The sequence below is a fragment of the Notolepis coatsorum genome, assembly GCF_963971535.1.
Source record: "Notolepis coatsorum genome assembly, chromosome: 8".
In the NCBI taxonomy this organism is placed as follows: domain Eukaryota; kingdom Metazoa; phylum Chordata; class Actinopteri; order Aulopiformes; family Paralepididae; genus Notolepis; species Notolepis coatsorum.
Window position 1 is genome coordinate 64,201,025 of NC_140172.1, and position 15,075 is coordinate 64,216,099.

General features: G+C 43.0%; 1 protein-coding gene across 2 annotated transcripts in view; it reads left to right on the forward strand.

Moving 5' to 3' along the window:
* The window catches only part of gria3a (glutamate receptor, ionotropic, AMPA 3a), a gene marked incomplete at both ends in the record, with an annotated part of 399,585 nt that overhangs the window by 66,193 nt on the left and 318,317 nt on the right, over positions 1-15,075 (forward strand). For both annotated transcript variants that reach the window (XM_084320884.1, XM_084320883.1), the window contains one exon: positions 3,345-3,584. In XM_084320884.1, the coding sequence (XP_084177010.1) occupies positions 3,345-3,584 (240 nt within the window). The remainder of the gene's footprint in view (positions 1-3,344; positions 3,585-15,075) is intronic.

A 15,075-nucleotide genomic window follows, 5' to 3' on the forward strand; every position in this document is an offset into this window, starting at 1 on the left:
GAACACTGTACGAAGCTAGAAATCATGTGATTGGCTGTGGTGTCCGGCCCTCCCACCACGTTCACAAGATTGTTCGTCAACGTGGTTCCTGAATGTAATTTCCTGGATTTGTGTTGAGATTAGAAACAGGTTCTAAGCATTTTTTCTTTTTTTTTTATCTCTCTTTCTCTGATTTTTCTCTGTTTTCTTCCCATCCCAATTTAGTCGTTGTGCCAATTCCCCCCCCTCCCCTACCTGGTTGTTGTGCGCATGTTCTCCTACTGGTCGGTACAAGGGAACCCTGAAGTATCCGCACGCTTCCTCCGACACGTGCGGCGACAGCCAGTGGCTCTCTTCTCACCTGGCAGCGAGGGCTCTCATTGGTGAAGTGTAACGCGTGGGAGGTCACGCTGCCTTCCTCAAGTCCTGCCTCCGCTGAGCAAGCGCCCAGACCTGACCTGTAGGCGTCGCTGTCCACAACACCAGTTTCCCACCCACAGCTTCCCTCCCCCTAACCCAGCCAAACGAGTTAGTATAGCGATCAGCCCGAGCCAAGGCAATGCTGACTCCGGGAGTCGAGACCGCAGCATCTTGCATTGGTGACGAGCGCAATCTCCGCTACGCCACCTGACCGCCAGGTTCTAAGCATTTTTAACAAATGACTCCAGCAGTACCAGCTTTAACCTTGAGAAACTATTACCATAATCTTTTGCAGATAACCAGCTTTATAATTGCCACATATATATATCCTTATCTGTCTGAATATACCTGCATATATAATCCTTCTATACCTACTTATACACCTGCATATAACCCATATAACCCTGTATGATAGCATACAATAATGCTGTATATCCCTTATAGATATATTTATTATATATATATACATCTGTCTATACCTTTCTCTATATATACCTGCATATAATCATTTTTACATATCTGTAGATAATACTATATATATGTACGTACATATCCCTTACCTACTCGTACTAGTTATACTGCTGGCCAGTATGACTACTACCATAGAGTCTTTCATACCTGTATCACTGTACATAATAATACTACAACTCTGTACATACATCTGATTAGCACTATTACTCAGTAATACTAATTTATATATTATATGCCCAGTTTAAGCACCTGTACATTGTATATTACTATTGCAGTTTACTGTGCACTCTGGTTGGATGGATGCCAAATACATTTTCATCTAATCTAATGGTGAGCTAATCAGTGTTTGTTTGCATTTTTTTGCCCCCCCCCCCCCCCCCCCCCCACCTATGATATAGTAATAACATAGAAATAGTATCTAGAAGACTGCCAGTTGCTTCTTTGAGGAGGGCCTGCATACTGCAAGCCCATGCATGACGAGCGGAGGGATTGGCCGTGATACCTATCGACTCCCAACTTTGAAAAGGCAATCATCTACTCAGACATTTCCTGATATGCCTGTCTGTTTGCCTGTCTGTCTCTTAATAAAGGGGGTCAGATCGACGCATTCAATAAAAAAGCCCCCTCAGGTCTTTAAAGGGAAGCCACAGGGGATGTGATTGAAATACTCAACAATCACACAACAGACGAATTCTCTGCAACGTCCCCATGGTTCTAGCATCATCTGTCGCTGGCTGTAGCAGCATGTAGTCTGGATGAAACGCTTTGCTTCCAGTCAGACTCATGCTGTTTCCAGTTGGGAAAGAACCAGTTCAGGGAACAAACATTTTAACTAAATATATTTGTAGAGAACCACACACATGAATTCGGGAACGATAGAAAAATAGAAACAGAAATCACCATACACATTTAATTTTCAGGGCGGGAGGTTTCTTTCTGTCTCTTACCTTCCCCTACGCTCTTGACTCTCCCCCTGGCTGTGTGAGCTGGCAGAGGATGGATGGAGCTTTGAAAAATCTATGGATTTGTGAAAGAGTGGTTGTCTTCTAGACGAAGTAGTGGAGCTGAGCTGTAGTACAGGGAGAGGTCACACCGGTGTGAAATGAAGACGTTCTTTTTGGTCTTTTGGAGTCGTTTTTTTGTTGAACAAACATGATTATAACCCTATTGTGTGTTTCTGCAGAGATTCGTCTGATGAAGGTCGACGGACGCTTTTAGATTGATATCAATAACGTGATTGTTATTAACCTGACAGAGAGAGAGAGAGTCATGCCTCGTCTTCCTATCTACAATATCAAGTATTCATATCCCTACTCTGTATTGTATCTGCGAGTACTCCAAAAGGAAGTAAAAAATATATCTAAAATAAAGAAATTGTTAAGGGTTTATTGTAATAAGGGGTAGGACCTCATAAGCACCTTGCTTCTTCCTATTCCTTTTCGAGAAAGAGAAAATATGTTTATTATTTTATCTTATTTTCTTTTTCTTTCTTTCACAACAAATTATCTTCATGTACACTTAAAAAGGTTAAAGTAGCAATTTTCTCCTATAGGGATACTTAATTATTAGACACCTAATTGAACACAGACATGTGAACATTGTGAAACATTGACTAGTGGTATTATTGAGCACTTCAAGTGAGTAATGGTGAGGTGAGTAATCTGCAGTGGCGCCGCCAGATGGTGAATAACAGTAGAACTGCTGTATTGGCTTCACCAACCCTTACCTCGGTCATTACCAACATCTACACAAGCGAGCTTAAAACCCAGGATAATATCCCTGATAAGTGCCTGCTTGTTGTTGTTAAATATTTTACGATGCAACGTGTAAAACCCTTCAACCCTAGCTAGTCCGAGCGGCCGATACATTGATTGTTTACGGCCGCCGTGTTATCCCCCTCGGTCCGACTGAGGGCTTGTTATAAAACGTTTAAGATTGCAGCAGCACAGCCCGCGCTTTTATATTTTTCGTTCTCGCATTTTGGGGGTATTTGTCCGTTCAGAGCTGCGGCCAGTGCGCTGATCACCCCCTCCACCTCATTATTTTCTAGTTCATTACCCGAGCAGGTCCATTTAGCACCAAGGAGAAGTGAAGGGCACCAGTAGAGCGGTGCCCTGGGGGGGAGCGCACATCTCACACATGGCTGTCATTTATTCAAATTGCCGCTGTTTCATGATGAAGATTAATGCCGTTATGAATTCTACAAGGTCTCCCCCTCTCAACCCTACATGAATACCCCCCCCCCCGTAAATCGTCCACGAGTAAGTATAGAGTGTGTTAACAGCACACATATTTCATAGTTTAATCTGCCATGATTCTCTTCATAGGCCCTTGATGGCCTGAGACTGGGGCAGTGTTTGTTTGCTTGTACTGTTGACATTCCTCACAACTGAAGGGCCAGCTGAACATAGGGTGTCCCTGTCGTAGTGTGTCCCTGACCCGAGCCTCCCCACTATCTTTGTCTCTCCCTCCAGTCTGCTCCCAGTTCACTCGGGGAGTCTACGCCATCTTCGGCTTCTACGACAAGAAGTCCATGAACACACTGACCTCCTTCTGCGGAGCGCTGCACACCTCCTTCATCACGCCCAGCTTCCCCACGGACACCGACGTGCAGTTTGTCATCCAGATGAGGCCCGCCTTGCGGGGAGTCGTCCTCAGCCTGCTGGACCACTACAAGTGGGAGAAGTTTGTCTACCTCTATGACACAGAGAGAGGTAAGAGCAGCTTTGTGTTCAATTATACAACGCAACGGCATGCAAATTTCTCGATTCTGATTGGCTGAAACAGTCAACTTACACGTGGGTATTTTTCATAACCCAACGCTCTTGGTCCCAGGACCCGCCTACAACCGCATCACTATCAATGCGCATTCGTGGTTTTAGGAATTAAAGCAAGATGGCGGACAAGCCGACAGGAAACATTACGAAAGGATAATGGTGATAGGGTCATAAAGACTAAATGAAAAACGATTCTGTCACGGCGAATGTCTTAGTTGCTTAAACAATGTTGGATGATGTAATTGATGGGTCATGAGTCATTGTGGAACAAAAGAAAAATTGCGTGAATTGATTGATTGATTAATTGCAAATAATTTTATTAATCATAATTTAAAAAAATTACCTACTTTCTATAGAAGCAGCTTGGAGGTGCGCTGTTTTAAGTGAGCGTGGACTATTGAATTGATTGATTGATTGATTGATTGATTGCTAATCTTATTACTGTACGCCTTGTTTCCAACTGGTTAAGTTTAGGCACTCTTTCGAAGTTGGTTAAGGTTAGAGTTTGTCTTTAGAGCAGGGCGATAGACCACCAGCCCTGATTCCAAACTCTAACCATAACCAACTTCGAAAGAGGGCCTAAACTTAACCAGTTGAAAACAAGGCGGACAGTAATAAAATTAGCAATCAATCAATTCAATAACCCACGCTCACTTAAAACAGCGCACCTCCCAGCTGCTTCTATAGAAAGTAGGTTTAAAAAAAGAAAAAAAACTCTTATAGGGCAGAGAACCCCCCCCCCCTATATAGGGCAAACAATATATATATATTCTATATGACAAAGAAAACCTTTTTTGATTTGTTTTACCTACTTTCTATAGAAGCATCTAAGAATGAAGTTCTATAGAAAGTAGGTTAAAAACTAAAGAAAAGTTGGATGTGTTAGTTAGCTGGATGTCTAGTTGAATGACAGTTGGATGTCTTAGTTTGTTGGATGTCTAGGTGAAAGACAGTTGGATGTCTTAGTTTGTTGGATGCCTAGTTGAAAGACAGTTGGATGTCTTAGTTTGTTGGATGTCTTAGTTGAGAGACAGTTGGATGTGTTAGTTTGTTGGATGTCCTACTGAGAACAGTTGGATGCACTTCCGAGCTGCTTCCACATGGAGGCAACTTCTCTTTTATTTTTTTGGGAACTACTTTTTCTGGCAGATGGTTTTTTCAATAAATCTTTAATTAATGTGTGTTTATTGTATAGCAATAAGGTTGGATGAATGTGCCAGTTGTATAAAAGCCATTACACCACGTGCAGTCGTGGGTTGTGACAATTAGACCATGCCTAGGGGGGGTCTAATTGTCACAACCCACTCTGGCGCGTGATGTAATGCTTAAATACAACACAGAGACATTGGGTCTCATTTACCAACTGACTTAAGACAAAGTTAAGAAAAAAATTTGTCCTAGCTCCACTTAAGACATTTCCGGGCCGATTTTGGGATTCACGAACGGTCCCTTCTCAGGGATTCGCTCTTAGCTAAGAGCAGGATTTAGGAGAGCTGAAAAGCAGTCGTAAGTCGGACATACTGGTGTGCACCGTGTAGGGCTTTAAGAGTGTGCGTGTGTGTGTGTGCACGCGCGCTGCGGCAGGTGGCCAGGAGGCGTGAATATTAAAGGCAACCAACTTGTGTTCAGCTTTTCGTTCAGCGTTTCTCTGATTGGCCACACGGCCAATCAATCAATCCACTAGCACACGCCCTTGCGGCAAGAGAGACGCGGCAGGCAGAAGTGCTGGTCGAACCAGCGGTGTTCTGTTGTGTGACTGTACTACAGCGGTGTTCTGTTGTGTGACTGTACTAAACTCTTCCACCACATGACCGACATTTGACATACAGTACACCTCCTATCTATGTTGGGATTATGTTTGGTCATGACAAAACAATAAAAATCGCTACTGTTAGTAAGCTGCCACCACCCACTTCAATGACAGAGCTCTCATATTTGCGAATGCATAAACTATATCTTAAATTATGGCGATGTGTCTAATATGGCTGTCGCGAAGTCATTGATAAGCGACAGCCATATTAGACACATAGCCATAATTTAAGATATAGTTTATGCATTCGCAAAATATGAGAGCGCTTGTCATTGAAGGGCTTCCTACAACGGAGGAACGGCCACTGCTGCTGCTGCTGGAGCTGAACCGAGTCAAGCCGGCGGCGGCGCACGGAAGCCGGGGAAAAAACAACCGCGTCGCCCCGCTGGCTCTTCAGCAAGCAGCCTCCACAGCTCCAGTTAACCTAATTTATACCGTAATGAATCATTAAAAAATATACCGTTAACTGGAATATGTTGTTTCTTTACACATATGTTGGATTATGTAATTGGGTTGTCATGACAAAACAATAAAAATAGCTACTTTACATCAGGGTGAACGCTGTTACACTGCCACCACCCACTTCAATGACAGAGCTCTCATATTTGCGAATGCATAAACTATATCTTAAATTATGGCGATGTGTCTAATATGGCTGTCGCGAAGTCATTGATAAGCGACAGCCATATTAGACACATAGCCATAATTTAAGATATAGTTTATGCATTCGCAAAATATGAGAGCGCTTGTCATTGAAGGGCTTCGTTCTACAACGGAGCACGGTCGCTGCTGCTGGAGCAGGACCGAGTAGAGCCAACGGCGGTGCACGGAAGCCGGGGACAAACCACCGCATCGCCCCGCTGACGTTAAAAACGCGAAATAACGTTACAGCTTACAGTTCCACACTGATGTACAGTGACACCCAGAGTTTCTAGTTACAGTAGTGACGCGCAAATCGAGATAGTCCTAACACTGTAACAGTGTTTATTATTAAGAGTCAGATAGTCCTAACAGTGTTTATAGTCCTAATGTAACGGAGGTACCGCAGTATATCCACAGTCACGGGTACAAGTAGTGACGTGGCTGTGGATGGTAAGCGGTACTGCAAGTAAACTCACTCCCCAGAGGCATCCAGACCCGGAAGCAAGGAGTGAATTCACTTCTTGCTTAGTGGTCTGTGATGCCGCCCGCGACGCGGGCGTCCGGGGTTCAACTCCCACTCAGGGCGATCCCTTAACAGGGGTCGAATCGACTAAACACAACGCAGACAAGATCAGACCGGCTACACGTGGTGCCGTTAGACCCGGATGCCCTGGGTGGAGTGAGTTTAGGGGGGTGAGTGTAACGGAGGTACCGCAGTATATCCACAGTCACGGGTACAAGTAGTGACGTGGCTGTGGATGGTAAGCGGTACTGCAAGTAAACTCACTCCCCAGAGGCATCCAGACCCGGAAGCAAGGAGTGAATTCACTTCTTGCTTAGTGGTCTGTGATGCCGCCCGCGACGCGGGCGTCCGGGGTTCAACTCCCACTCAGGGCGATCCCTTAACAGGGGTCGAATCGACTAAACACAACGCAGACAAGATCAGACCGGCTACACTAACACAGTGTTTATTAGTAAGAGTCAGATAGTCCTAACAGTGTTTATTATTAAGAGTCAGATAGTCGTAACAGTGTTTATTATTAAGAGTCCTAACAGTGTTTATTATTAATTAACATCATAAACGAACTACCAGATGTATTTTCTAGTTCAGCGCATTTCATAACTGTATGGGCTTTGTTTATACATGTACAGTGACGAGTGAATCTACCGTTGGTTGTTAAAAACGCGAAACATAATAATCAGTCAGCAGCGCTCCACTGCTACCGCAGCCCAACACAAGTGCGTTGGAACAGCAGCCCAACGGTACACAAGTTGGTTGCCCGCGCTGCCGCGCTTGCTCCTTGGATTTCATTTGGGACGTGGGACGGCTGCGCTTGCCTGCGCGTGGGGGCGGGGGGGGCGCGGCCAATCAGAGAAAAGCCGAACACAAGTTGGTTGCCTTTAATATTCACGCGGCCAGGAGCGTGCAACAAGACGGTATAAATATGGAATATTAATACAGTCTATTCCACTATAGCTATAGTGTGCTGTATGATGACTAGGGTTGGGCACCGAGAACCGGTTCTAATAGGAACCGGTTCCCAACTTCCGGTTCTGGAATATTTGCATTTCGATTCTTAATTTCGATTCTAAAAAAATTATTTAAATAAAAAAAAAATTACTTTGTTAATTAATACCCTAGTTACAGTACAGCAACCAAATTAAACTGTATCAAGTCAACTGACAATGTGAATAGTATGAAAAAAAAATTAGATAAAAAAAAAAAAACTCCTGCGAAATAAGCTGTGACCTGTTTTGACCTGCACCTCAAAGAATCGGAAACGAGAATCGTTTAGAACAGGAATCAAAATGGAGAATCGGAACCGGAATCGTTGAAATCCAAACAATGCCCAACCCTAATGATGACAATACATTTGAATCTAATCTAATTTTGATCCGTCGAAAATCACTTCCGTGCTACCTGTTGAATGAGCTGAATTATAATGAGCTGGAGGGGCATGTCTGTATGCAAATCGGGTCACAAGAACGTGCTCCCAAGGGTTCGCAGCTGTGATCATTTGGCAACAACCTCTCCATGTGTTGGTGAATCTGGGGGTAATTGTAATTGGCTTTCTCTTACGTCCTTCCAAGGAGGTTGTCGTAAGAGAAAACTTAAGACAATGTTGGTGAAGGAGGTCCATTGGGTCTCATTCAAGTTCAAGTTCAAGTTTCTTTATTAGTTGTCATACAAAAATACAGAATACTTTTATATGAAATGCATCTTTCTGTTTTGCTCCTGAGAGTGTGCTAGATAAAAATAGATAAGTATAAAATAAGTATAAAATAGAAAGTCAAGTACGTAGACAAGTGTAAACAAAACAAAAGTGTTCAATATACAGTACATATATACAATATATATACAATATACAGTACAATGCAGAAATGGGATGAGGTACAATTTAGGGTAAGGTGCAATGAGGTATGAGTTGTAGTGCAAATCTCTTTACCAATAAATATAAAGTGTGTTAAAGTGTCTAAAGTGGGTAAAGTGGGTGCTACAGTGAGTTGTTTATTTAAAGTGAGTGTGTACGTGTGGATGTGTGTGCTGTGAGTGTATTTGATGGTTTGTTACATAGTGTTATTGTCTTTGAGCATCCTGATGGCCTGGGGATAGAAGCTCCTTCTGAGTCTCTCTGTGCTTGCCATGAGACTCCGGTATCGCTTTCCTGACCGCAGCAGTTCAAAGAGGCAGTTGTTTGGGTGGCTAGAGTCTTTTATTATTCTCTTAGCCTTACTCCTACAACGCTTGTTGTAAATGTCTTGGAGAGTGGGAAGCCCACCTCCAATTGTGCGTTCGGCTGAACGGGCCACTCTCTGTAGTCTGCTACGGTCTTGTGCAGTGCTATTCCCAAACCAGGAGGTGACCAACGGACTTAAGACAAAAGTTAAGAATTTATTTTGTCCTAGCTCCACTTAAGACATTTTGGGCCGATTTTGGGATTCAAGAACGGTCCCTTCTCGGGGATTCGCTCTTAGCTAAGCAGTCATAAGAGCAGTCATAAGTCGGACAGACTGGTTCTTAAGGCTTTATTTGGGAGGAATCATGGTGATTGCGTTCATGTTAACTCTACAGACATTCTTGGAATTAAATAATCATAATAATAATAAATACGACAATATTTGTATGATACAAAATTACATTTTACATTTACAGAGGCATTGTGATATAATAAATAAAGGCACTACACCAACACTGCAAATGACAGTGGATAATTAACTAAGAAGAACTAAACCTAATCGTGTGGATATAGCTATAGTCAGTACTCGAATTAAAAAAAAACAGGGGGGATGGTCAGGGCTGCAGATCTCATGACAAGTTTGGGGGGGACGCAGAGTATGGGGGTCCGGGGGCATCGTCCACCGGTAGAAAATGTTAATGAGTTAAATACGCAAATTAAGCTTTTAGGAGTATTTCGAAACTATAATTACAGAGTGGGAGTAGATACACTACTCTTGATAGCACATATTATTGGGGGGGGGACAATTCATATTTTTCTGATGATTAGCTGACACAAATGCTAGCCTGGTTAAATACATCCAAGTCCTCATGGTTTAGCTAGCTACGTTAGTTAACTATTGATAGATAACTTATTACATAATAATATGATATTGTAAGGAAGGGGCAGGACCAGATAAGCTTTGCTTCTTTCTGTCCCTTCTCAAACAAAACCATTTGTCTTGAGCTATGTTGATTATTGCTTCCATAGGAAGATATATTTAATTGTATTTGTATTTTATTTTGTTTAATTTTTTTTTTGTTATTACAAATGTGTGTGTTTATGGTTGAAATTGTTCAAGATAAATAAAGATCAAATCAAATCTAACTGATGAAGTGATCCTTCTTCTAACAAGAGAGAAAAACGTAGCTTAGCTTTAAACTTATTCATTGCTTATGTCTAGAGCAGTGGTTCTCAACCTTTTTACATCAAGTACCACCTGAGAACGTAGCTGGCTTTCCAAGTACCACCATATGACCGAAGTTAAAATACAGTCTATTCAGCTATGCACAGTTCACGCAGGAGGCACATTTATTCCTAATAACATTATTTATTGTTAACTTTTGTCAGACACAGCCACAAGAACAACTGTATTTCAGCAAATGTACTAAATATGTCAAACTTAAATGTAAAAATGTCACATGTCATTTTTTGAACACAACAAAGCCACAGCCACTGGATTACAAGATTTACAGTGCAATGACGATATACTTTTTTCTTTTTCAAATGACAGTGTAGCCAAGACACCATGTGTAGGTCTCTTACTGAACAATCAGTGTTTTTCTCATCTCACCCACGTCTAGACACACATCACCAAGAGAGAATTGTACACATAGAAATAGAGATCCTTAAAGTTCTGTGAAGCTGAGAAACATCCCATGTAGGCTTCATTTTACTCACTCATATCACACAGAAACTACAAATGATCAATTTCACATGAGCAAGACAAGAGACAAGCAACTTACTGAAACTAATGAGGGTGGTGAAACTGAGATCTGGACTGCAGTACACATGCACGGTCTGGTTTGAGAGCAGTGGTTGAGATGCGTAAAATATCGAGCAGGTGGGAGTCAGTCTGGACTCTGGACCTCACGCGACTCTTGTTCAAGTTCATAACAGAGAATGTCTGCTCACAGATTATATGTAGAGCCGAACAAGCTCAGCATTATCTTTGCAAATGTTCGCATTTCTGGGTATTTACCTTTTATCCAGCTGTCGGTAAAAGTCAGAATCCGGCTCCTTGAACATGGGCTACCTCCTTTAATGTCCGCTGATAATTCTTCAACTCTCCTGGCCACGGTGTTTTGAGCACGACACATATTAGCAAACTCTTGCTTCTTTTCGGGGCAAATGCTATCCACTGCCTTCATCCGTCTTCAATAAACTCGCCTTCTGTAAAAGGTTTGCACTGTTTTGCCATTAACATCGCCACTTCATAGCTTGATTTGGTGCAGTTTTCCTTTGAATGGCAACGCTCTGTTAGCAAATTAGGCACACACACATGCTTCTGTATTTAGTGAAAAAACATTCTCATTTCTATCGCTCCTGGAAGCGGCGGCCCTCTTCATCAACTTTTCTTTTTTTAGGTGCATTCGCCATGGCTATTATTGCAGGATACATGGCCTCGCTGATGAAATTAGTTGTACCCCAGTATTACGTGCGCAGTTGTACGGTTGGCGCGCAGCATTCCTTGCCAGCATTCCGGACATAGTATGGGGGTCACGTGGAGACAGCTATTGCTAGAGAAGGTGCTGCCACCCTGAGGTGAAGAAAGAAATTGCAACTTGAACTTTTATGAATAATTCATTCGGTTTGACGTGCTGGCGGGTGGGAGTACTTTGATGGAAGGGATGGGAAGGGGGGATGGCCGTTTTAGAAGGGGGATGATATTGACCGTTTTTATTTCAGGGGGGATGCCATCCCCCCTCATCCCCCCTCAACTCGAGTACTGGCTATAGTGGAATAGACTGTATTAATATTCCATATTTATACCGCCTTGTTGCGCGCTCCTTTGTGAATGAGTGACGTACGCTCATTCAGGGGTTCGCAGCTGCGATCATTTGGCAAGTTAAGACAACCTCTCCACGTGTCGATGAAACCGGGGGTAACTGTCATACGCTTTCTCTTACGAACTTCCAAGGAGGTTGTCGTAAGAGAAAACTCAAGACAATGTTGGTGAATGAGGTCCATTCTCCACAGCTACCCTGTCGGGTAGAATCTCAAAATAATTTTGAGAACTGAACATTCCAAGGATGGTGCAACAATGGCTTCTGGTTGTTGAAACCAAGGAAACTATAAAAGAAGGAAGGTTCATCATATAAATGAGGAGATGGTGACTCCCATTCAACTCAGTGTTGGCCGAACTGAACGTTTCCACCCTTGTCACCAATGTGCGTTCATGCGCTACACTTCTCTTATAGTTTCCTTGGTTGAAACCTAACACATGAAATGTGATTAGGTTCGATAGCTCCTCCCACCATAGACCTCTTAACTCAATCAGCGCCGCAGCGATATGCGTGATGTGTTGTTAACAGGCCGACGCTATAAAATATAGGAATACGTGGCAGTGTTTGCAGGGCTATAACTATATTCTATATTGTAGCTATGGATACAATACTAGTATGGCCCATTTGACATCGACTATCTATCGTTCAATATGTGTTAAAGAAAAATAAATTGCATCCATACATTCCCGTTTTATACCGTGCAGGGCTGTACGCTAATCTTTTTCATTAGGGGCACAGCCTAAATGAAAAATGTAGGGGCACAGAATATTTTTTAGGGGCAAATTTGATCATTATAGTGCAAAGAAATATGTTCCTCCTGCCTCATTACTGTGGTCCTTTTATTTAACATTTAAGTGCTTTTGTTTTCAGGTTTGTATCTTTTATAATGAACCAACTGAAGTATTACCACAGATGCAAACATTTCTTCTTTCATTGATAACAGTGTATTAACAGGGTTCATTAGGGATGGGTATCGTTAGGATTTTATCGATTCGATACTACTACTCTTATCAATACTGCTTAACGGTTCGGTACTTTATCACTACTCTTATCAGTTATTTTTGATTATTTTGCAAGATTTTTTTTTTTATTAAGAACAGAATCGACATTGCTTTATTATTCTTTTATATAACTATATTACTGCACATGGCTACTTTTTGATCAATTAATACAAGCAGTAAGATAAATTAACTATTTTGATGCTTTGATCGTCACCAACGGCACACGTTATGAAGTAACGTTACAAACATATATTGTGATCGAAGTGAAGTCATGGTTAGATCACAGCAGGATTGATACCATATAGGCCTTACCTTCACTAGGATGTGCCCCAAAAAGAATATTCCAATCATCTGATCCCAACATAATCTGCCACACATCATGCACCGGGAGCATTTCACACTTCTCAATCCGACCGTTATAACCGCTCCCCTTGCCTGACAAATGCAAATCCGACCGGAGACTTTTGATCGACGCACAGGCCAAGATAGTCCACCATCATCCCTGTACCCAAAAAATCTACGCCCGCTTGCCTCAACGACTACCGCCCTGTAGCCCTCACCTCCATAGCCATGAAGTGCTTTGAGAAGCTAGTGAAGGGCTACATCTGTTCCTCCCTCCCCATCAACCTGGACCCTCTGCAATTTGCATATCGCCCCAACAGGTCCACGGAGGACGCCATAGCCCACGTGCTGCACACAGCAGCATCACACCTGGACAAGAGGCAGGGGAACTATGTGAGAATGCTGTTCATCGACTACAGCTCAGCATTCAATACCATAGTCCCCTCCAAACTCATAGCCAAGCTCAGGGACCTGGGCTTGAACTATGACCTCTGCCAGTGGGTCTTGGACTTCCTGACGGGCAGACCCCAGGTGGTAAGAGCAGGCAACTGCACCTCCTCATCCATCACGCTCAACATAGGGGCCCCCCAGGGCTGTGTTCTGAGCCCCCTCCTCTACTCCCTGTACACACATGACTGCGTAGCACAGCGGAACAACAACACCATCATCAAATTTGCTGATGACACAGTAGTGGTGGGCCTGATCTCTGCCAACGACGAAAGGGCCTACCTGGAAGAGGTAGAGAACCTGTCACAGTGGTGTCAGGAGAACTGCCTCTCCCTGAACGTCAGCAAAACAAAAGAGATGATTGTGGACTTCAGAAGGTCGGGGGTCAAGGACTACAGCCCCCTCAGCATCGACGGGGCACCGGTTGAGAGAGTGAACAGTTTCAAGTACCTCGGAGCCCACATATCCGAGGATTTGACATGGATCCTTAGGAACTTCTACTCATGTACAATAGAGAGCATCCTGACTGGCAACATCACCTCCTGGTTTGGGAATAGCACTGCACAAGACCGTAGCAGACTACAAAGAGTGACACGTTCAGCCGAACGCACAATTGGAGGGGGGCTTCCCACCCTCCAGAACATTTACAACAAGCGGTGCAAGGGGAAGGCTAAGAGTATTATTAAGGACTCGAGCCACCCGAACAACTGCCTCTTTGAACTGCTGCGGTCAGGCAAGCGATACCGGAGTCTTAAGGCGAGCACAGAAAGACTCAGAAGAAGCTTCTATCCCCAGGCCATCAGGCTGCTAAACGAACAATAAACACTATGCAACAACCATCAAATGCACACAGCACACACACCCACACGCACACACTCACTTAAACAAACAACACACTGCAGCACCCACTCTCCACACTTTAGATCACACAAACACACTTTATATTTATTGATAAAGGATTTGCACTACAACTCGTACACCTACTGTAAATTGTACCTAAATTGCACCTCATCCTATTTCTGCCTTGCACTATATAGTATTGTATATTAGTACACTACACAGTATTGTATATTATATGGTAACTCAGTTACGTCTACTCTGCATCGAACATTGTACATATGTCTATACTGAACACTGTGACCTCATTTTTTTACTTCTAATTTACATGCTATACTATGTTATTTTATTTCATACTTATCTTGTCTTGCACAGTCTCTGGAGCGTAACAGTAAGAAGCATTTTGTATAAAAGTATTCTGTACTTCTGTATGACAACTATTAAAGAAACTTGAAACTTGGGTGGATGCGGCCGGTATTGCACTTTGGAATTCTCAGGATGATTCCCCATGTTAACCCAGATGTCTGTGTGCCTGTAATGAATGGAAATGTCGAATAAAAGAAATAACGATGAAAACCCGACTATACTCAGGTCTGGCGCTGAGTGGTTGGCGAGTTAACCCGACTATCATCGGGTCCGGCGCTGATTGAGTTAAGTGTCAACAACAACAAAGCTGCGGTTGCCTTTATTTTTCACCTATATGGCGATGGCTATGGCTATGGTGGTTTCTTTTCCTCTTTACCACTAATTCCTTTACAGTGCGTTTGGGCTGAGAGGTACAGTAAAGTGACGTTTTACAGGAGAATTACATGTTTTGCTAAGTAGCCTACTTTTAAGAGTTTCAAT